The sequence below is a fragment of the Simochromis diagramma genome, unplaced genomic scaffold (assembly GCF_900408965.1).
Source record: "Simochromis diagramma unplaced genomic scaffold, fSimDia1.1 OVJJ01000419.1, whole genome shotgun sequence".
Classification (NCBI taxonomy): Eukaryota; Metazoa; Chordata; class Actinopteri; order Cichliformes; family Cichlidae; genus Simochromis; species Simochromis diagramma.
In genome coordinates, this window is record NW_024387244.1 from 2352281 (window position 1) to 2374376 (window position 22096).

Here is a 22096-nt window from a genome sequence, read left to right on the forward strand (position 1 = left end):
TTCTGGGAATCCATCCTACCCGTTGTTTCTACGCATGCGCACAACACGAAATTCAGTGACGAACCGTCGTACCTATGTAAATATAAGCTACTAACGTAAAATTAAGTGCCAAACTGTCCTACCTTTTCAAATGTGACGTACAAGCATACTTTAACAGCTAAAATTAAGTGGCAAACCATCATACCTTTGTGAATATGAGCTAGAAGCATAATTTTACAGCTAGAATTCAGTGGCAAATCATCTTACCTTTGTTAATAAGAGCTACACACATACTCTGACGGGTAAAATTACGTGCCAAACCATGATACCTTTGTGAATGTGACCTACAAGCATACTTTAACGGCTAAAATTTAGTGGCAACCCGTCCTGGCTTTATAATTATAAGCTACAAGCATACTCTGATGGGCAAAGTTCAGTGGCAAACCGTCATACCTACTGACAGCAGAAATGTGCATAAACTACTTACGGCAGGACGTTTTGCCAAAGTAGGACGTTTTGTCAGAACAGCGGCACCACTGTTTGTGTAAAACAGAACTGATGTGGCCATCATAGTTGGGATATCAGTAGTTGACTTGTTGGCGGAGCTGGCTTGCTGAAAGAACACAGACGCTAGTATTTACCAGTGACTGTAGAAAAGCAGAGATTTTATCATATTGTAAAAAAAAATATATTTAAAAAGAAAATCACCATGGGGCAGATGGTAAGATGTTTAAGCCATCATCTTTAATGAAATGTTGACTCAGACATGTTAAATACTTTTTTACATGAGCAGATAATGTATACACTTCAAGTTACAACATACAGTAGAGCCACAAATGGATGTATTTTACTCCAAGTTCTTCTTACGATACAATATGTGAAGAAAGCCATTAGCCAGTGGTCAGTTACTGAGAGCTTCATTTGACAGAATGGAACAATTTGTGTGCCACCTGTAGAGAGGACATACAACAAATAATTCATCAGTGCAAACAAACAACACAGACATTTCATATCACTTAAGTTACTGCTCTTACATGTAGGCCATACAAATGGATAGTTTCTTGTATATGTTGCTCTTATGTTGGCAACTGCCAGATAAAGGTGTGTCATATTGCCATGGTAAGCTAAAGTTAACTTCATGTATGAGGGACTGCAGCTTTGCTTGCAAATGTTGAGTAAAAATGTAATGATGATTATCTCTATGATTTCTGATAAAAATCTCCCTTCAGTCACATTTATCTAAGCCTTCAGGAGATCAAAAATGTCTTCGAGAGTAAAAGCAGTCCTACTTTACACATCATAATACTACTCACTTTCAGGTTTGCACTCATACGGAGCAAAACATGGAGCTCAGTCATAAAACCGAAGGCCAGGTCTATTTATTAGTTTAGTTTATTATTATTTTTACAAGTCTAACAAACTTCAAAGTCAACTTCAAAGTCAAACTTAGGTATTCCCACCTTTATTATTCAACACAGCCTGAACTCTGTTAGGCAAAGTTTTCTATAATTTCTTTAAGTAATTTTTAATAACTCCCAATACTTACTGAAAGGGCTTTGAGAACTACTGCTCAAAACCACTTTAAAGATTCTGACACCCTCACTTTGATTTTTCAGACTTCTGAACACTCAGTGACTGGACTGTCATTGTTGCACTGTTTTTGTTTTTATTTGTTTTTATTTGCAATTTTTGTACACTTGCACTTTATGTAGTCCTCTGTTGATTGTCTGTTATATGTTATACATAGCACCATGGTCTTGGAGGAATGCTGTCTTACTTCACTGTGTACTGTACCACAGCACATGGTTGACGTGACAATAAAGCCACTTGACATCGACTCTTTGAAAACGAAACATAAAGAAACGAGGGACTGAGAACACCTGCTCTTTTGTCAGTGTTTTTTTTTAGTCTTTCTGCCTGGTACACCTGGCTAACGGCACACTTACACAGTGGTCTCGAGCATGTAGGAAGTCAAACAGCTCCTCGGTACAGTCCTCCTCCGTTGAAGACCGGGAGCCAACTCTGGTCTCACATTGCTCCAGACGTTCCCAGGTGTGAATGCAGTGTTCTGCCTCCGCACACTTCTGCCGCAGTGATTCAATAGGATCCTGAAGAAGAAAGTTTAACACTCAAAGCAACTGGCTTTCAATAAGAGACACATATGCCAGTGTCAGTGTCCAAATGAGTGCAATGCCATATAGCTGAGGAAAAAAGGAAAGTCCATTTGGAAAGAAAAAAAAAAAAAAAAAAAATCCATGAAGTGGGTGGTTTGTTTTTGTTTTCTTTTTATATACAGGAAAACTGCCACACTTTTTTTTTTTTCAAATATCAAATGACAAAGTAAATTATCACTTTGTTTTTTTAAATTGGTTTTGTTCAGTAAAGACCAAAATAAAACCATCAGTCATAATGGGATATATTAACATACTTTGATTCTGTTAAGGTTATTTAATTAACATACCACCATCTCTTCCTCTTCTTCTTCCTCCTCCTGAAATACACAAGACCAAATTAATAACACCAATAAACCACCACCCTCGAGAAATTGTTATCAATTGCTTTTGTATCGATTCATCTTCACCAGTTAGTCCGTCATTATTATCACTGACTGCGATTTGATTCTACTGCGTTAATTAACCTTTAATCTTATTCTGAACAGAGATGTTTAGAGAGGTTGGCTAATGCTAATGTCAACTAAGGATGCATCGTAGTTAGCCTCGGTGTATTAGCCTATAAGCTGAACGTCAAACGTCACTAGCTTACGAAATCGTATCTGTAACAAATACTAAGAACCTCTGGTTCTCCGTTCGTGATCCTTTTCTCCTCGTAAACCATGATATCGGTGGTCTTATCCTTGAATCAGCTAGCTGTCAAATCTCAGATATTGGAGGACACACCAGGTCATACGAGCTAATAAGCTAGCGAAGGCAAATACTTCCGGTTGCTTAACTTTCAAAATGAAACTGCTCTTCGATCATTGCCTGAACTTGGAACAGAACTTGTAATCCTTTTTATTTGCTCGATACGCAAACATGCCAAAGTTTCGCCTCGACTCACATACGTTTTACATTGAAAGTTCCAAGTATTTATTTAAATGACATATGTTTTATTTTGAAGTCAATCATCTACTTCCCCCGAGGGTAGGATATCCGAGTTTTATCAGTTTTAAGATGTGAACGCAAGGTGCACATTACAAAGCCACTTATTTGTTTTTAAACCCATATAACAGATAATGCAATTCATTCATTTGAAACATGAGACAAATTTTTAATGCACGACAACTTAAAAATTGTTACACTCTATACTACCATCGTGTGTTAGGAAGTGGTACTACATGATGAATTTGGCCACGTTCTTAAAGCCCTTTTTTGAGTACTTTGTTCTTCCTTTGTTCCCTTTAGAGTTTTTTGCTTCAAATGGGTCATCTGAGTTGCTTTCCTGTTTCAACAACATGAAATAGAGTTAGTTTGTTAAATAAGGTGAGAAGAACACCACTGGCTTTCCCAGAACTCTTCTGAAATGAAAGCTTAATGGCAAATACAAACCAAGCAAAGTTCTCAGAAATGGAAACAAGATTTTAGTTTTGGTACATTTAAAAGTCAGCCTTGAAGAAACGCAGATTTGACCATTGTTGGTTGTGGTAACATGTCGTTTTATGATCATGTAAAGCTTTAAAAATCTCACATCTTCCACTCTGTCAAATGGCAAAACTACAAACTCATTTTCAAGATTCCAATGAGCATTTTTTTTTTTCTGTGTATGTTAGTGTTGCCCCAAAGATAGCAGTTTTAAAGTGGTAAAAATAAGAACTGAAGTATTAAAGTTTGGCTATTTCTTAAATCTAATCAAGCCACCCTCAAGCCAAAAAGATTCTCTACTGTTGAGCAACAATACTTGATTTTAACGTCCTAGATTAAAAATGTTTTTCACATCCTTTTTTCTCCATGAAATAAGGCCAGAGTTCAGAGTAAACTTTATTTGCTTTACCAAGTGATAGTAATACTGAGCTTCGCCCTCTCTGCAGTGATAGCACTTGTTGCCTACTCTCAGACTGAGTCATCTGTCTTACAGGAGAAATCGTACCCACGTACAGTGACTGTATTTACAGAATGGATTCAATCATTTCTGTAATTGGAACCTATGTTTCCTGGGATCTCAAGAGTCTGCTGCTCTTCGCTGCAGTTTTCATCATCACTGCAGACTATATTAAGAATCGTCGGCCAGCAGGCTATCCTCCAGGACCCCGGGGTCTTCCAATTATGGGCAACCTATTCACTATAGATCAGAACAGAGCCCATGAGAGTATGACACAGGTACCTGTTAATCTTCAAATTTTACTTATTAACTCATATTTTCATCTCAAGCCTTGTGTGTATCTTCTTTGATAAATCCTTTGCCAGTTAGCAGAGAGATATGGAAATGTGTACAGTCTACGGATGGGACAGGAACGGATGGTGGTTTTAAACGGGTTTGATATTCTGAAAGAAGCTCTAGTGACGCAGGGAGACAGCCTGGCGGACCGCCCGGACCTTCCTTTACAGACTGATAGAGCACACAGACTAGGTAAGGGTACTAAAGATCAACACAGATACAAAGTTTGATAGTTTAAACTTTTAAGGTTTTTGGCCTTACCCAGAACCAGTTGTATTATTCTGGTTTGCCCAAAGACTCTCAGCTTTGATTGCTTCAAATTTAACTTTAAGAAAGGAGTTAGGGATAAGAATAGAGAAGTGGTTATATAGTCCTAAAACACAACCTTCTTTTTTATAGTTGAGAAGTTTGCTGTCCCTGCTCTTTTTCTGATCAGGTGTCATTGCCAGTAGTGGAAACCTCTGGAAGCAGCAGAGACGCTTTGCACTTTCGACCCTTAGACAGTTTGGATTTGGCAAGAAGTCACTTGAATCTGTGGTCCTGGATGAATTTACATATTGTGCAAAAAACATCAGAAGCTATAAAGGTACGTGCTTATTTCACGGTAAGACTTTTAGAATGAACAGATTCACATAAATTTACATAAAAGTTTCTCTTCTATTGTGGAGGTAAGCCATTCGATCCACACCTCATCCTTAACAATGCTGTCTCCAACATCATCTGCTCCCTGGTGTTTGGCCATCGCTTTGAGTACGGTGAAGAGAAGTTCATTAAAATGATGGAACTGTTTGATAAAGCGCTCCAGATTGAAGGCTCCATTTGGGGACAGGTACAGCATTTAAAAATACTGATCACATCCTAAATTCACGGGCCACAGCTCTGCCATTTATTCCTTACAGGAATGTTTTTTTTAAATGTCAGTGAATGATATGGTATGTAAAGTTTATCAATATTAAGTCTCCTCACTACTAGAAGCATACGTACTGAAGTGTCTGACACAGTAAAAGAAAAATAGTCACCTTTTAGGCGAGAAAAGAGGTGATAACAAACAGGAAATTAACACTGAGCAGTGACATGCAGAGTAGGAGAGAATATCCAAACTGTATAGATGAAGCTATAGAGGTTTTATATTGATGGACACATTTTTACACTAGCAATAAAGAAAAACACTTTAAAAAAACACACACACACACAAAGACAAACGATTCCCCCAATCAGAACTTTATCTTTTAGGTTTTGTACTCAGCAAAATCACTGACAGCAATGCTCAAATCCAAAGTCATGATGCTATATTCATCCTGGAGTCTTGTCTCTTCCTCTTTCTTTTTCTTTTGACCACCACTGTTTTATTTTGCTTGGTAAGCATGATTAGAAATCCCGCAACACTGTTGCCAAAAACCAAATTGTTGCTTAGTTAACAGCTTAGCACACATTTTCCACAAAAGGTTAGAAAGAACAAGTAATCTTTTTCCCAGCATGTCTCTCCACCATCAGAACTTTAAGAAAAAACATGTATTTTATTCAGTAACCTATAAAATGATTGAGTTTGAGTTTGCAGTTAATATTCAATTCATAAGAAAAATGTATAGCATACAAAATTTTGGGACCTTTGGATCACAAAGTGGAAATATGACTTAATAAAACTCTTATAATATGTCCACTTTGTTGGCTGCCCCTCCCTGAGTCTGGTTCTGTATTATTAACCAAACTTTTGACTGGTGCTGTACTTTCCAGTAGTTTATTTAGACTGAGGCATGGCATAAATGTATTATTTGCACTAACGTGAATGTATTGTTCCAATCTGTTTCCTTGTGTAGCTCTACAATGCATTTCCTGTCCTGATGAGACGTTTACCAGGTCCACATCAGAGTGTCGGGCAGATGTGGAATGAAGTGAAGGATTTCATACGAGTAGAGCTAAATGAGCACAAGAAGACCTGGGATCCCTCAGAAAAACACGACTACATTGATTGTTACCTCAGTGAGATTCAAATGGTAAGGAGATTAGGACTTAATTTGCCATTATAAATTGCCATGTAATTCAGGTAACACTGCCAATAAAGGCACTTTTTAAAATCATTTCCAATGTTTTAAAATGTGTGTTTGCATGTATTTTCAGAATAAGGGGCAGGACGACAACACTTTTGATGAGGAAAATCTGGTTATTTGTGTTTTGGATCTTTTTGTGGCTGGATCTGAAACCACATCCACCACCCTGCGCTGGGCTTTCCTCTACATGGCAAAATATCCTGAGATTCAGGGTAAGAGTATTGACCAGACCTGGAAAGCTCTCTGTTTTTATTAAATAATCTGGACATGTGTGGCACTAAAGGAACATTCTGGTCATAATTTCTTAAGTGTAAACTTTTCTATTTCCAGGTTATACTCAGCTTTTTAGATGTATAATGTATTTTGCAATGGTGCACAAATCTCTTTAATAATCAGCGCTGTTGCACTACGCTGTAAATTTCATTGCTGAAATACTGTTTTCTTTTGTCTTTTGCACAGAAAAGGTACAGGCTGAGATAGACAGAGAGATTGGAGAGTCCAGACAGCCTTCAATGGAGGACCGCGCAAACCTGCCTTACACTGATGCTGTTATCCATGAGATCCAGAGGATTGGAAACATAGCTCCTCTTGGCGTGCCGCATGTCACCAACAGAGATGTCGAGCTGGGGGGCTACACAGTCCCAAAGGTCATTGCTCAAACCAATTTTGAGTAAAAGACAAACATGGTTTATGTCATATTTCATTTTGTGTGTTTTATTTATTATTATTCCAATTGCCAGGGAGTTATAGTAATTCCCAATTTGACATCTGTGCTGTTTGACAAGAAAGAGTGGGAGACGCCTCACACCTTCAATCCAAATCACTTTCTGAATGAGGAGGGCAGATTTGTGAAACGAGCAGCTTTTCTGCCTTTCTCTCTTGGTAAGGAACGACTCTGTAGATATTTTATTAATGTCTGTGCAAGATTTTTCAGCAGCCTCTTTAAGTATACACTGTGCTGTTGAAGAGATGATTAGTGAAGGACAAAAAGGGATCGTAGGTCCTTCTATAAAATCGGCAACTAATCTGTGCACAGTCATCCAAAGGAAATCTAGGACTAATGTCAGTGTCTTGTCTCAGGTAAGCGGGTGTGTCTTGGAGAGAACCTGGCCAAGATGGAGCTTTTCCTCTTCTTCACCTCCTTCATGCAGCACTTCACATTCTCCATGCCTGCCGGGGTGAAGCCTGATATGGACTACCGCTTTGGGCTCACTCTGACACCGAAGAATTATGAAATCTGTGTAACCCCACGTCATTAGAAACTGCCAGCACTTGTGATCTTATTACCAGTTCAAGGTTTAAGGAAAAAAAAGACAAGATTAATAGTTGATCACATGTTTTGATTTGAATTTCACTACACACCAGTGAAATTTCTCTTGCCTCTTTAATAATAAGTGCATTATTACCTTTAGTTATTACTGTTAGTTACATCTGAAGGACAAATCTATCAATCAAATTAACCACTCCAACAGTCAGAGACAGTAAAATTCCTATTGCAAAATAAACACCTAGACTTCAGCTCAAACACTATTTTAAGTGGGACATGAATGGAGAGTTTTTGTCTTTCATGAATGGTCTAAGGAGCTTGGAAAGAAAAGCGTCTGGACTTCGTTAAGTTGCTTGAAGATGTTTCACCTCTCATCTGAGAAGCTTCTTAAACTCTAGGGTCAAATGGTGGAGAGTCCCAGATTCAACCCCTGTAGGAGTGGCCCCCCAGGCAGGACTGGACTGGGACAAAAAAATCAGCCTGGGCATTTTGACGATAGACCAGCCCACCAGGTATTATAGGAAAAGCCATAAAGCCTATGAAAACAAATGCTGGTGTGACAGTGTTGTACACTATCTTGTTGGTATATATGTATCAATCTAACAAACTTAAACCTACACCATCCTCCCAATTCTGGTATTTTAAACAGTACCTACCGGAAATATCAAACAACCTGATCAATAATTACATATACCTAACTAGCAGGGTTGCCAACTCCCAGCAAAAAAATAGGGAACCACCCCCTATCCTCCGCCTCATGATGCTTAATCGACGTAATCAACTTTCATTTTTTGCCAGGGTAAAACAAATGCACAGAAACCAATTATTTTTCTACAGTAATTAAATAGATTCAACATCTTTCTTCAACAGAATTGTACCATGTGTGCAACATGGTACCTCCTCAAAGGAAAAACTACTATAGCTTACTAGGGTATATTAGACTTAATGTTGACTAAATACAATAATGGATTTCTATACATTTTACATCAGATGATAACTTTGGTTGTAAGATTCAGATAATTGTTTAATAAAAGCGAGAAATTTTAAATAATAATAAGAAAGAAAAGTATTTCCTTGTGCCCCCCTTTCCCTGTTAATGCCCTACCTGCACCCCTGGCAAAACTTTGCTAGACCCGCCCCTGCACAGTTACCAGCTGTCAGCTACGTAGAAAAGGATCCTGGTGTTATTTGTCTCTCAGAAACAGTTCATAACTTCCCTTCAGTTCATTTATGTCACCTAAAAGGTAAACCTGTTTCTCCATCACCTGTTCAGCTCTGATGATTCAGTAAGGACATCTCCTGGTTTCATCTTCATGTTTCCCTCTCACCAAACCGATATCATGACCAGCCCCTTTACGGCTGTGGATCCAGCAAACATCAGCTGATACTAGAAAGTAATGTTAAATAAATTCTAACAACAGCTGATCAAGCTTTAGCGCGACGTCTGCTGGTTTCTTCTTTCTGGTGCAAAGTGGGCGATAAACAAACAAGAGAGACGGGACTTACTACAGAAAAGCCAATCAGCTGATCATTGATCAGTTTCATGATTGAAGTAACAACAGGAGAGGGAGGGGGAGAGAATGAGAGAAGAACAGGCAGCAGTGCAGTGTAAAGACACAGAATAACTCCAGCTTTGTGTCTTTTTTTTCATTCTAGCTGAAGTTTGGGGCAAATTGCGTTCCTTTACACCTAAATACGGAACTTTAAAGTTCAACATTATCGGCTGTAATTGTTCCAGCCCAGAGTCAATCATGACCAATTGACCAATCCACCTTTCATTGTTTATACCGTTACAAAAAAACAAACAAACAAAAAAACGTCGGCCCATAAAAACGAAAAATCACCATCAGGCCTACCGGGCATTTGCCTAACCCTAACCCTAACCCTACTGATGGCCAGTCCAGCTATGCCCCCAGGGATCTCAAAACTGGATTATAGATGGCAGACAGTTGGTGTCGTAAGTCACCGCCTCTGTTCAAAGGTGGTCGCTCACAGTGGACATAGATGGGGACAGGGACATCTCAGTAGGTAGGGTGGTGACCCCATGATCGGAAGGTTTAGGGTTCAAATCCATTCAACGGCAACCCTGAGGTACCTCTGAGCAAGGTACCGACCTTATATACTGCTCCCCGGGCGCCCAGTGGCTGCCCACTGCTTCACTGAGTGAATGGGTTAAATGCAGAGAGGAATTTCCCCAGGGGGGACCAATAAAGTATACATCATCATCATTAGATGGCTTCTTTCACTCCTCTTTCAAACCATCTTCTCTGTCCAAAATGTGAACAGTGGCATCCTTGAAAGAGTGACCTTTGTCCTTTAGATGCAGATGGACAGCCGAGTCTTGTCCTGTGGAGGTGGCTCTTCTATGTTGTGCCATGCGTTTATGAAGTGGCTGTTTGGTTTCTCCAATGTAGAGGTCTGGGCATTCCTCGCTAAACTCTACAGCATACACTACATTGTTAAGTCAAGAACGGCCATCTTTGAACAGAGGTGGTGGCTTATGACACCAACTGTCTGCCATCTATAACCCAGTTTTGAGATCCTTCCCAGACACCTTAATGCCCACTCACATCCTGGGCCATCTGACCTCAGGAAATCACATGATAGGTCGGGGCTAGGTTTCACAATGAGCTCACCCAAAACCTTGGCTTATTGTGACCTACACCCGTTTTCACACCTTGGCTTGTGTGATTAGATAGAGTATCATTAGGGGTCCATTGTCCCTCTGTGGGGGGACACTCCCACAGGGCTTAAATCTGGGACTCTCCACCATTTGAACCTAGAACTGAAGAAGCTTCTTGGATCTCCATACCTCCTTTGTTTTTGGTCCATTTTTTCAAGTCGATCCTTTTTTCTGTTTCCTATCGTTGGACTTACATATATGTTATGCAGCTTTAATGGCCTAAAAGCAAAACCAGGAAACACAAAGTACACAAGATTAAAAATTAAACTACACATGAGGAAGCACACACACATATGCAAAAGCAAACAGAATAGACTCCAACAACTAAACACTAGAAAAATGGCAGGTTCCACGGGCATCTTGACACAGAGAAGGCAGGACTATAAACGAGGGCATAAAACTCATGGAAGCTATGAAAGAAAAAAAATATAAAAACGGGAAATACCAAAATATAGGACTGAGGGAAATGCCTCACAGCAAGAAGGCACTGAGTTCAAATCCACCATCTGAGTTTGCATGTTCTCACAGTTTTTACGTAGGTTCTGTTCGGGGGTTCCCACGTCCTCCCACAATCCAAAGACATGCAATTAGTTTGGTTAGGTGAAATGGCGATTCTAAATTGTCTGTAGGTGTGAATGATTGTCTGTCTCTCTGTGTTAGCCCTTAAATAGACTGGCACTCTGTCCACAGTGTACCCCGCCTCTCACGCTATGGTAGCCAGGATAGGTTCTGTTTTCCACTCTTTGACAAATCAAATTCATCAGCTCATTTTCAAGACTCTAAAGAATACAGTCACATTTATAAAAGCTGGGGAGAAGCCAGCAGCACCAGTCCGAAATACCTTGCCTAGCCTGTTGGCAATGGCGCACGACTGGGAGCTGAAAGTTGACCTGGCAAAGCAGTTAAAGTTCCCTGAAGCGGTAGCCACGACAACTTTGAGGCCAGATATAGTTGTTACATCAGTTTTCTCCAAGCAGGTAATCCTTCTGGAGCTTACTGTGCCTTGGGAAGACCGTATGGAGGAAGCTCATGAGAGGAAGAGGACAAAGTATTCCAAGCTAGTGGAGGAGTGCCAGAGTAATGGCTGGCGGGCAAGATGCCAACCCATCGAAGTGGGATGTTGAGGATTCGCGGGTCAATCCCTTTGCAGGGCATACAAAATGCTAGGCATCGTAGGGGGTAACTAGTGAAGAGCTATCAAGGTGGTCACCAGCGCAGCAGAAGCAGCGTCAAGGTGGCTGTGGATCAAAAGAGGAGAGGCATGGCATGTAGGGTAGCGCTACCTGGACACAAGCTGGGGCTTGATCAACCCACGGCTGGGTCGCCTGGGAGAGGGGGTCTGATTGTTGAAAGACCCGAAACCCCCAATGACCCCAGGTTACATCACTGATGATGTGTCCAGGGGCACCAGAGGGTGTATCATCAACCGTCAAACAGTTTTTATGTGTGTATTACTATTAATGTACTTACTGCACCAAGCAGAGGGGTTTGGACTGGGGAAAAATAAGAACATGTATGGCATTAGGCCATTTGAAGTTTGGCTGTTTCTTTTATCTGATGAGATTGCACTTTAAATCAATCACAATAAAAATTAGCTTACTTGACCTAGATGAGATGCAGTATTTACTTTGACTCGCTGTATTTGTTTCCTGGGATTTCAATAGTCTGCTGCTCTTCACGTTGGAGTCTTGGTTTTCTGTTCTTAGCTGAGTGGAATGGCACATGGTGTGGTCTTCTGCTACTGTAGCCGATCCACTTCAAGGTTCACCATGCTGTGTGTTCACAGATGCTCTTCTGCATACCTTGCTTGTCATTAGTTGCCTTCTGCCTACAATTCAAAACCTGTACAACGCCAGGACCATGTGGTGGGTAAGAAATACTGGAGATGAACCTTTCACCATGGCCATAAACTCCCCTGTACCAGGAGCTGTAGCCCATCAGGACCAGTACCCCTGGAAATAAGAACTGAATATGTGAGTGTGCGTGATATAACCATAACACACACTTAAACGTATTTACTCCAGATTTAAAAAGTTTGCTCACTGGATTCATTGCACTGAGCTGTGTACTTTGCACATTATGTTCACAGATTTTAACATCTGTCCTTCCTAGTTTATAATGTTTATGTACCCTACTCTTCTAAATATTTCGGTTTGTATATATACAGTTGTGTGAAAAAGAACATTTTCACAGAATTTGCTGCAGACCTGTGAAAAACTAAGCGTAACCTATCATTCAGGAACTTGTAGAACCATCTTTAGCAGCAGTAACTAATTAACATCTGAGAAATCATTTACAGTGTTTAGTTCACTGAGGTTGGCAGGCATTTGTTTATACACAGAATTCTTAAGTCCTGTGCATAAACACAGCATTTCACGCATTTACTTTTTCAACCATTCTGTTGTAGATTTGCTGCTGTGGTTGGGATCACTGTCCTGTTTCATAGGTCTTACTTACAGAATGCCTTACTTTGGTATGTTTGAGGAGTTCTTGGTAGACTCAGGGACTGTGACGTGCCCAGGTTCGGTGGCTAAATCATGTCCTCTCTACTACTGTGTTTGAAGGTTGATATTTTCTCTTTTTGGAACATTGTCTAAAAATAGACTTAAATAACCTTTATTATCCATTGTGATACACAGTTTGAACTTCAGTAGGTCATCTTGACAGTGTCAGTACCCCTGAATGCACTGATATTTGCATCAACAAGGACTTGAAGAAAAGGTGTACGTAGTGGTTAGAGAAAGAAACTATTTGCCAGAAAATGTCAGGTTGGAATACCCAAAAAAGACTCAGTGGATTAAAGGTGGCACTATCTATGTAGGTTTCTATTGAAAACACACAATTTGTCTCAAATGCCCCAAATAACTCATTTGCCTGTTGGTCCCCTGGAGATCTAACAGGACCTAACTAAGCCTTCTTCTCAGAATTTGGAGACGTTATGCAATCAAAAGGCACTGGGCAATAGGCTAGCGAAGGCACACACTAGACTTCCAGTTGCTTTACTTTCAAAATTAAACTTCAGTTCGTTACCTTTGTCGACTCATTGCCTGGGGAAAGGTGAACATACGATTTGCAAATTTTAAACAGAGTGCACGTTTAACATATTATTTAGAGGCCACCTCGAATCCAAGCGGATTATTTGGTGGCAACACAATTTGGGATCCTTTTTATACTTCAGAGGCAGGACACAAAATGCTCGATAAGCAAAACATTTCACTTCGACTCACAGATCAAAGCTCCAACTGTTTTATTTAAACGACCTGTATTTTATTTTGAAGTCAATCCTCTACTTCCCCCGAGGGTCGGATTTCCGAGTTGGGACGGCGTCTCGTTATCCAGACGGTGTTTATGAGTTTCAAGTTAGATTAACGTGAAAGCAACGTCGACGTTACAAAGACACTGTATTTTAATACCCATCGTTTAAACTCTGTGTTGATGTTTAAAATTGCTTTATCTCACTTTTAATCAGTCCGGGTCGCTCTTTACGGACAACAACGAATTTTGCATATTATCCTAACATAACAGATCGTGCAATCGATTCATTTGCAACATTAATCAAAATGTTAATGCATTGCTATTTGGAACTTTACTTTTAATACTCTGTGCTACCACCTTGTGCTGAAAAGTGTTGCAACATTAAGGAAAATGAATTTGGCCATGTTCTTAAAGCCACTGTTTTTGTACTTGTCCTACTTTTGTTCTCTTTTGTTCCCACCACTAACACATGACCCTACGCTGTGTTCACTGCATCATTCCATGTTTGGCACTGATCACCACCTGCACTCATGTATATATCTATCTACTTAGCACTTTTAATTCTTGTTTTTATTTTAATGTCTATTTTAGCGTAATTTATAACAGTATGTTTGCACTGAAGCACCGCAGCAATTTCCTAATGTTGTAAACCTGCTCAACATTTGGCAATAAAACCCTTTCTGATTCTGATTCTGATTTAGAGTTGTTTTCCTCAAATTAGCCTGCTTCTTAAATTAATCTGAGTTGCTTTTCTGTTTAAACAACATGGCATGAAATTCACAACAGAGTTAGTTTGTTAAATAAGGTGAAAAGAACACCACTGGCTTTCCCAGATCTCTTACTTCACCCCTACGCACACTATTGCCTGAAATGAAGGCTCAGTGGCAAATACAAACCAGGTGACACTGCCAGATTTCAATGGACAATATCACCAAAGTTCTCAGAAGTGGAAACAGGATTTTAGTTTTGGTACATTTAAAAGTCAGCCTTGAAGAAACGCAGATTTGACCATTGTTGGTTGTGATAACATGTCGTTTTATGATCATGCAAGGCTTTAAAAATCTCACATCTTCCACTCTGTCAAATGGCAAAACTACAAACTCATCTTCAAGATTCTAATGAGCAGTTTTTTTTTTCTGTGTATGTTAGTGTTGCCCCAAAGATAGTGGTTTAAAAGTGTTTTTTTTTTTTATTCATTTTCATCTCTATTTCTTAAATCTAATCAAGCCACCCTCAAGCCAAAAAGATTCTCTACTGTTGAGCAACAATACTTGATTTTAACGTCCTAGATTAAAAATGTTTTTCACATTTTTTTTCCCCATGAAATGAGGTCAGAGTTCAGAGTAAACTTTATTTGCTTTACCAAGTGATAGTAATACTGAGCTTCGCCCTCTCTGCAGTGATAGCACTTGTTGCCTACTCTCAGACTGAGTCATCTGTCTTACAGGAGAAATCGTACCCACGTACAGTGACTGTATTTACAGAATGGATTCAATCATTTCTGTAATTGGAACCTATGTTTCCTGGGATCTCAAGAGTCTGCTGCTCTTCGCTGCAGTTTTCATCATCACTGCAGACTATATTAAGAATCGTCGGCCAGCAGGCTATCCTCCAGGACCCCGGGGTCTTCCAATTATGGGCAACCTATTCACTATAGATCAGAACAGAGCCCATGAGAGTATGACACAGGTACCTGTTAATCTTCAAATTTTACTTATTAACTCATATTTTCATCTCAAGCCTTGTGTGTATCTTCTTTGATAAATCCTTTGCCAGTTAGCAGAGAGATATGGAAATGTGTACAGTCTACGGATGGGACAGGAACGGATGGTGGTTTTAAACGGGTTTGATATTCTGAAAGAAGCTCTAGTGACGCAGGGAGACAGCCTGGCGGACCGCCCGGACCTTCCTTTACAGACTGATATAGCACATGGATTAGGTAAGACTACTATAGATCAAAACAGACCCAAAGCTTGAAAGTTCAAAGTTTTAAGGTTCTTTTTTGTTTGCTTTCCCCTCTCTATTTCTGGTCAGGTGTCATTACCAGTAGTGGAAACCTCTGGAAGCAGCAGAGACGCTTTGTACTTTCGACCCTTAGACAGTTTGGATTTGGCAAGAAGTCACTTGAATCTGTGGTCCTGGATGAATTTACATATTGTGCAAAAAACATCAGAAGCTATAAAGGTACGTGCTTATTACACAGTGAGATTTTATAATGAACAAATTCACAGTTTACATAAAAGTTTCTCGTCTATTCTGGAGGTAAGCCATTCGATCCACACCTTATTCTCAACAACGCTGTCTCCAACATCATCTGCTCCCTGGTGTTCGGCCATCGCTTTGAGTACGGTGAAGAGAAGTTCATTAAAATGATGCAACTGTTTGACAAAGCGCTCCAGATTGAAGGCTCCATTTGGGGACAGGTACAGCATTTAAATATACTGATCACATCCTAAATTCATGTGCCGCAACTGTGAAATGTATTCGTTACTGTGATACAATTTATAGTAAGGTCAGTGAATGATGTTTTTTTGACACAGGTATGTAAAGTTTACTAATAATGAACTCTCACTACTTGAAGATTATGTAAGTGTCTGTCATAATTAAGACCAGTCACCATAGAGAGGTGTGGAGGTAACTGTAGATGGTTTATGTTAATGGACAATTGGACAAATAAAACAAAACATGCGATGAAGTCACAATGCTTTCCAAGAGCGTAGGGATCAAAATAAAGGCAGAGTCTGGAGATATTCTGATCATCTTCTAGACATATTACACACACATATTACAGTACGAGTGAATGTTTTTGACATATAAGTTGTAACAGTGTTTCAGTCATTTACAAAAACACAAAGACAAACGATTTTCCCAATCAGAACTTCACCTTATGGGCTTTATATTCAGCAAAATCATTGACAGCAATGATCAAAGTCATAATCCTGCAGTCTTCTCGCCTGTTTCCCTTGAGCACTGTTTTACTTTGCTTGGTAAACATCATTTAAAATGCCACTGCGCCAACAAACCAATATATATCGTACTTGCCAAAAACCAAACTGCTTCATAGTTAACAGCTTAGGGCACATTTTCCACTTGGTACCCTGTCAGAATCTACACCTTTGTTTTTTAATTACTTTACTCTTAGACATAAACAGTGATGGGAATAACGGCGTTACAAGTAACAGCATTACTTTTTTCAGTAATCTAACTAATTACTATTTCTATTGTTACAACACCGTTACCGTTACTAACGAGAAAATGCGGTGCGGTCGCGTTACTATTTTTTAACAAACAGATGGTTGAAGCTGTGTTCAGCTTACCGCACGTAAGTAATCTGGGTGCTACAGCTTTAATAGAACAGTAGCAATATAAGGTCCTTTTAAGTGGATATCAGGCTCTTGTAGAGCTAAATTGAATATTTTGGTCTAAATAACCCAAAATGTGATGTCCACATAGGTGGACACCAGGTCCTAGGAGGTTAAAGGTGAAATGTAGACGTCAAATCAAAAGTAGTTTAATGGCCAGTTATACCCTGGACCCCAGAGGGTTAAACCTTTTTTTTTTTTTTTAAGTAACGCAATAGTTGCTTTTCAAGTAATTAATTACTTTTAGAATCTTGTAACTCAGTTACTTTTTTGAAGTAGTAACTTTTTCAAAGTAACTTGCCCAACACTGGACATAAACAGGTTGCTTTAGTTTAGACCCCCAACCGGTTACGGTAGATGGCTGCCCCTCCCTGAGCCTCCTTCTGTAGTATTAACCAAACTTTTGACTGGTTCTGTCTGTCTGGTTTTCAGACAGTTTATTTAGACTGAGGCATGGCGTTTGCACTAACGTGAATGTATTGTTCCAATCTGTTTCCTTGTGTAGCTCTACAATGCATTTCCTGTCCTGATGAGACGTTTACCAGGTCCACATCAGACTGGCAAGCAGATGTGGAATGAAGTGAAGGATTTCATATGGGTAGAGCTAAATGAGCACAAGAAGACCTGGGATCCCTCAGAAACACGTGACTACATTGATTGTTACCTCAGTGAGATTCAAATGGTAGGAGATTAGGCTTAATTTGCCATCATAACTTGCCATATATTTCCGGTACCACTGCCAATAAAGGCACTTTTTAAAATCATTTCCAATGTTTTAAAATGTGTGTTTGCATGTATTTTCAGAATAAGGGGCAGGACGACAACACTTTTGATGAGGAAAATCTGGTTATTTGTGTTTTGGATCTTTTTGTGGCTGGATCTGAAACCACATCCACCACCCTGCGCTGGGCTTTCCTCTACATGGCAAAATATCCTGAGATTCAGGGTAAGAGTATTGACCAGGCCTGGAAAGCTCTCTGTTTTTATTAAATAATCTGGACATGTGTGGCACTAAAGGAACATTCTGGTCATAATTTCTTAAGTGTAAACTTTTCTATTTCCAGGTTATACTCAGCTTTTTAGATGTATAATGTATTTTGCAATGGTGCACAAATCTCTTTAATAATCAGCGCTGTTGCACTACGCTGTAAATTTCATTGCTGAAATACTGTTTTCTTTTGTCTTTTGCACAGAAAAGGTACAGGCTGAGATAGACAGAGAGATTGGAGAGTCCAGACAGCCTTCAATGGAGGACCGTGCAAACCTGCCTTACACTGATGCTGTTATCCATGAGATCCAGAGGATTGGAAACATAGCTCCTCTTAGCTTGCCGCATGTCACTACCAGACATATCCAACTGGGAGGCTACACAGTCCCAAAGGTCATTGCTTAAACCAGTTTCAAGTAAAAGACAAACATGGTTTATGTCATATTTCATTTTGTGTGTTTTATTTATTATTATTCCAATTGCCAGGGAGTTATAGTAATTCCCAATTTGACATCTGTGCTGTTTGACAAGAAAGAGTGGGAGACGCCTCACACCTTCAATCCAAATCACTTTCTGAATGAGGAGGGCAGATTTGTGAAACGAGCAGCTTTTCTGCCTTTCTCTCTTGGTAAGGAACGACTCTGTAGATATTTTATTAATGTCTGTGCAAGATTTTTCAGCAGCCTCTCCAAACATGCACTGTAAAATGTGCTGTTTAAGAGATGGCTGGTGAAGGACAAAAAGAGATCCTAAGTAATTCTATTGAATCAGTAACTGATCTGTGCACAGTCATCCAAAGGAAATCTAGGACTAATGTCAGTGTCTTGTCTCAGGTAAGCGGGTGTGTCTTGGAGAGAGCCTGGCCAAGATGGAGCTTTTCCTCTTCTTCACCTCCTTCATGCAGCACTTCACATTCTCCATGCCTGCCGGGGTGAAGCCTGATATGGACTACCGCTTTGGGCTCACTCTGACACCGAAGAATTATGAAATCTGCGTAACCCCACGTCATTAGAAACTCTGATATAGTTCAGAGTTTAGAGAATATGACAAGTTTAATAGTTGATCGCATATTTTGATCTGAATTTCACTATGCACCAGTGAAATTTCTCTGCTTTCTTTAATAATAAGTGCATTATTTCCTTTAGTTGTTTTTGTTAGTTACATCAACGTCATTGTCTCCATACAGTCTTTGGTTTTGGTCCATTTTTTTATGTCAGTCCTTTTTTAGGGATGAGTACCGGTATCTGACATAAACGGTAGTAACCAGACCGAAAAGCAGCGCACATTTCGGCGCTTTATTCCGGTGCTTTTTTTTACTGAGATGTCAGACACTTTGGATTCTAGCCAATCATTTTACCTTTGCAATCGTAGTAGGCGGGCCCAGGTATGTACGTTCTTTTAGAGCAGAGCTACAGATTAAAAATGCCCAAGGCGAAGCGGTCAAAGTCTGGCTGTACTTCACAGCAAAAGATGCAAACTCAGCAGCCTGCAACAAGTGCTTTAAGGTGATACTGTGATACTGTGCAAAGGAGGTAACACCTCGAATCTGATGAAACACCTGGCGACGCATAGCGGGGGTTTTTAAAGCCAAGAAATGCACCGTATTTGATAGCTTGCTGCGAGCCCTCACACCGAGCACATCTACTGCGGGTGTGGTGCCTGTTATCAGACCCGGAGCAACATCCCCCAAGAACCCGAAGAGGAGAGTCCTGGCCCCTAGCCCTGCCAGTGTAGCAGAAATGATGAGGATGATGATGCAGCAGCAGCCGTTCTTCTCTGCGTGAGTAGCTTAATGTTGCTCGTGTGTAATTTACAGTGAGTAGGCTAACCACGTTATTACATTAATGCATGTAAGGTGAACTAGCAAACACCGTCGTAGTTACATGCGGCTGTCTTCTTGTTTGATGGCAGATGCTCCCTTCACCCTGGCCAAAAAGGCTAAAATGACCAAAGAAAAAGAGGGAAACAGCTAAACATGAGAGGTTTTTGGACAAAGTTTGTGTTTTTCATTCTTTAAGCACTGTTTAAGCACCGGCACCGTTTCAAAAGTACCGGTTTGGTACTGGTATCGGATAAAACCTAAATGATACCCATCCCTATCCTTTTTTCTTTACCTTTTTCTTTTTGATGGACTTTTATTATGCAGCTAAAGAGAGGACGAACAGGTAGATTAAAGGACACCCAATGGCCTAAAAGCAAAACCAGAAAACAAAAAGTATAAATATTAAATAGGAACCAAATTGGTAGCTAAATACGGCAGCATGCACAGTGGTTAGCTGCATGTTCTCACAGTCTTTGTGTGGGTTCTGTCCAGGAGCTCCTGCTTCCTCTCACAGTCCAAAAACATGCAATTAGTGGGGTTAGGTGAACTGGTGATTCTAAATTGTCCATAGGTTTTCAAGACTCTGTCAAACAGTCTGTGTGCATCACTACTGTCGTACATACTGTAGTTCCTAAGTTATATTAAAATGGAAATTTTACTCACTGCGTGATAGGAGTGTTGTTTATTCCTCCAATAAAAATCTGCTTACTTGACCTAGATGAGATGTAGTATTTACTTTGACTTGCTGTATTTGTTGTATAGATTCAGTATTTTCTGTAATCAGATCCTGTCTTTCCTGGGATTTCAGTAGTCTGCTGCTCTTTAATACAGTTGTCCTTGTCATAGCAGACTACATCTAACACATAAAACTACATACAGCACACACTTGCATTTAATTTTGGTGAGCCCATGGAAGTTGGAGTCTTTCTGTTCTTAACTACTACTGTAGCCGAGCCACTTCAAGGTTCACCATGCTGTGTGTTCACAGATGCTCTTCTGCATACCTTGCTTGTTGCCTTCTGCCTACAATTCAAAACCTGTACAACGCCAGGACCATGTGGTGGGTAAGAAGTACTAGAGATGAACCTTTCACCATGGACATAAACTCCCCTGTACCAGGAGCTGTAGCCCATCAGGACCAGTACCCCTGGAAATGAGAACAGAATGTTTGAAAGTGTGATATTACTATAACACTGAGCTGTGTACTTTGCACATTATGTTCACAGACTTTGCACAACTGTTCTTCCTAGTTTATAATGTTTATTTCTAAATATTTCGGTTTGTATATATACAGTTGTGTGAAAAAGAACGTTTTCACTGAATTTGCTGCAGACCTGTGAAAAACTAAGCGTAACCTATCATTCAGGAACTTGTAGAACCATCTTTAGCAGCAGTAACATAGTCATTTTATCTGAGGAATCATTTCTTATATATAATTTACAGTGTTTAAAGTCGGCAGGCCTGTGTTTATGCACAGGTTTCTTAAGTCCTGTGCATAAACACAGCATTTCATGCATTTACTTTTTCAAACATTCTGTCGTAGATTTGCTGCTGTGGTCAGGATCACTGTCCTGTTTTCAAACCCAGCTTCAGCCAAGCTTTACCTGTTGAGCAGAATTCCTTACTTTGGTATACAGAGGAGTTTATGGTATGGTCCTTTCTTTAAAGACAGTTTGCCTCAGGAGCCCTGCCTTGATATCTGGTCATCTGTGCAGTCATCATTATACTTCTTCAGATCTCTGGTTCTCCTGCTCTCTGGTAATATTTGCTATGCCCCTAAAGCGTCATATCTTTTAGAGCTCATTAACTGGTCAGAGACCAATAAAGTTAAATTATTGTGAAGTTAAGCAATAATTGTGGTTTGATAGAACTGTAGGCTGGATGCAGTTATTGTTTCCAGGATCATCTTGGAGAAGGACTTTGTAGGAGAATATATTTTGCATTGTGAAGATTGAGCTTCTTCCATCAGGGGCAGGTGTGTTGTATTCATTAATACACTTTTTTATTTGCCTGTCTAAGACTGGGGGTAGATTTTCATCTATATTACACAGTAACAATAAATCCAGGTCATTAAAGATATAACTGCAATTAATAATAGTTTTTTATAGCACCTGGAGCTGGACTGAACTGATACACACTACTCCTCATGGTACACCCATCTTTGGATGAGAGTAGATAAGAGTCCCATCAAAAATATCAAACAAAAATGATCAAAAGAAAAAAAAGATTAAAAAAAAGATAAAATATTTGCATCTAAAATGCAAAAATGTAATCTTGTACAAGTGATATACAAGAAAAACAGTGAAGGAGTACATAAATAT

At 39.7% G+C, this 22096-nt stretch overlaps 3 protein-coding genes across 3 annotated transcripts; 2 read left to right on the plus strand and 1 right to left on the minus strand.

Annotated features, from left to right (window-relative positions):
* Positions 1–701: 701 nt before the first annotated feature.
* Positions 702–2929, minus strand: LOC120747246 (cytochrome b-c1 complex subunit 6, mitochondrial). The gene is made up of 4 exons (XM_040052966.1): positions 2773–2929; positions 2441–2470; positions 1926–2087; positions 702–929 (listed from the first exon to the last, which is right to left on the minus strand). The coding sequence occupies exons 1-4, from the start codon at positions 2812–2814 to the stop codon at positions 897–899; spliced, it is 267 nt and encodes an 88-aa protein (XP_039908900.1). The 5' UTR covers positions 2815–2929; the 3' UTR covers positions 702–896.
* Positions 2930–3896: 967 nt separating this feature from the next.
* Positions 3897–8386, plus strand: LOC120747244 (cytochrome P450 2J6-like). Its single transcript, XM_040052965.1, has 9 exons — positions 3897–4292; positions 4380–4542; positions 4787–4936; positions 5019–5179; positions 6168–6344; positions 6469–6610; positions 6858–7045; positions 7139–7280; positions 7479–8386. Exons 1-9 carry the CDS (start codon positions 4089–4091, stop codon positions 7655–7657), a joined length of 1506 nt encoding a protein of 501 aa, XP_039908899.1. The 5' UTR covers positions 3897–4088; the 3' UTR covers positions 7658–8386.
* A 6514-nt stretch (positions 8387–14900) lies between these two features.
* Positions 14901–19383, plus strand: LOC120747308 (cytochrome P450 2J6-like). The gene is made up of 9 exons (XM_040053087.1): positions 14901–15292; positions 15380–15542; positions 15638–15787; positions 15866–16026; positions 17471–17647; positions 17770–17911; positions 18159–18346; positions 18440–18581; positions 18787–19383. The coding sequence occupies exons 1-9, from the start codon at positions 15089–15091 to the stop codon at positions 18963–18965; spliced, it is 1506 nt and encodes a 501-aa protein (XP_039909021.1). The 5' UTR covers positions 14901–15088; the 3' UTR covers positions 18966–19383.
* The last annotated feature ends 2713 nt before the right edge of the window (positions 19384–22096 follow it).

Excerpts from the sequence above, each read along its gene's own strand:
- LOC120747308 (XM_040053087.1), top strand. The coding sequence starts at position 15,089 with ATGGATTCAATCATTTCTGTAATTGGAACCTATGTTTCCTGGGATCTC. Across the intron at positions 17,912-18,158 it reads AAAATATCCTGAGATTCAGG|AAAAGGTACAGGCTGAGATA; the intron begins GTAAGAGTATTG and ends TCTTTTGCACAG. Across the intron at positions 18,582-18,786 it reads TTTTCTGCCTTTCTCTCTTG|GTAAGCGGGTGTGTCTTGGA; the intron begins GTAAGGAACGAC and ends GTCTTGTCTCAG.
- LOC120747244 (XM_040052965.1), top strand. The coding sequence starts at position 4,089 with ATGGATTCAATCATTTCTGTAATTGGAACCTATGTTTCCTGGGATCTC. Across the intron at positions 7,046-7,138 it reads GGGGCTACACAGTCCCAAAG|GGAGTTATAGTAATTCCCAA; the intron begins GTCATTGCTCAA and ends TCCAATTGCCAG. Across the intron at positions 7,281-7,478 it reads TTTTCTGCCTTTCTCTCTTG|GTAAGCGGGTGTGTCTTGGA; the intron begins GTAAGGAACGAC and ends GTCTTGTCTCAG.
- LOC120747246 (XM_040052966.1), bottom strand. The coding sequence starts at position 2,814 with ATGGTTTACGAGGAGAAAAGGATCACGAACGGAGAACCAGAG. Across the intron at positions 2,471-2,772 it reads TCACGAACGGAGAACCAGAG|GAGGAGGAAGAAGAAGAGGA; the intron begins GTTCTTAGTATT and ends TGTGTATTTCAG. Across the intron at positions 2,088-2,440 it reads AAGAAGAGGAAGAGATGGTG|GATCCTATTGAATCACTGCG; the intron begins GTATGTTAATTA and ends TTTCTTCTTCAG.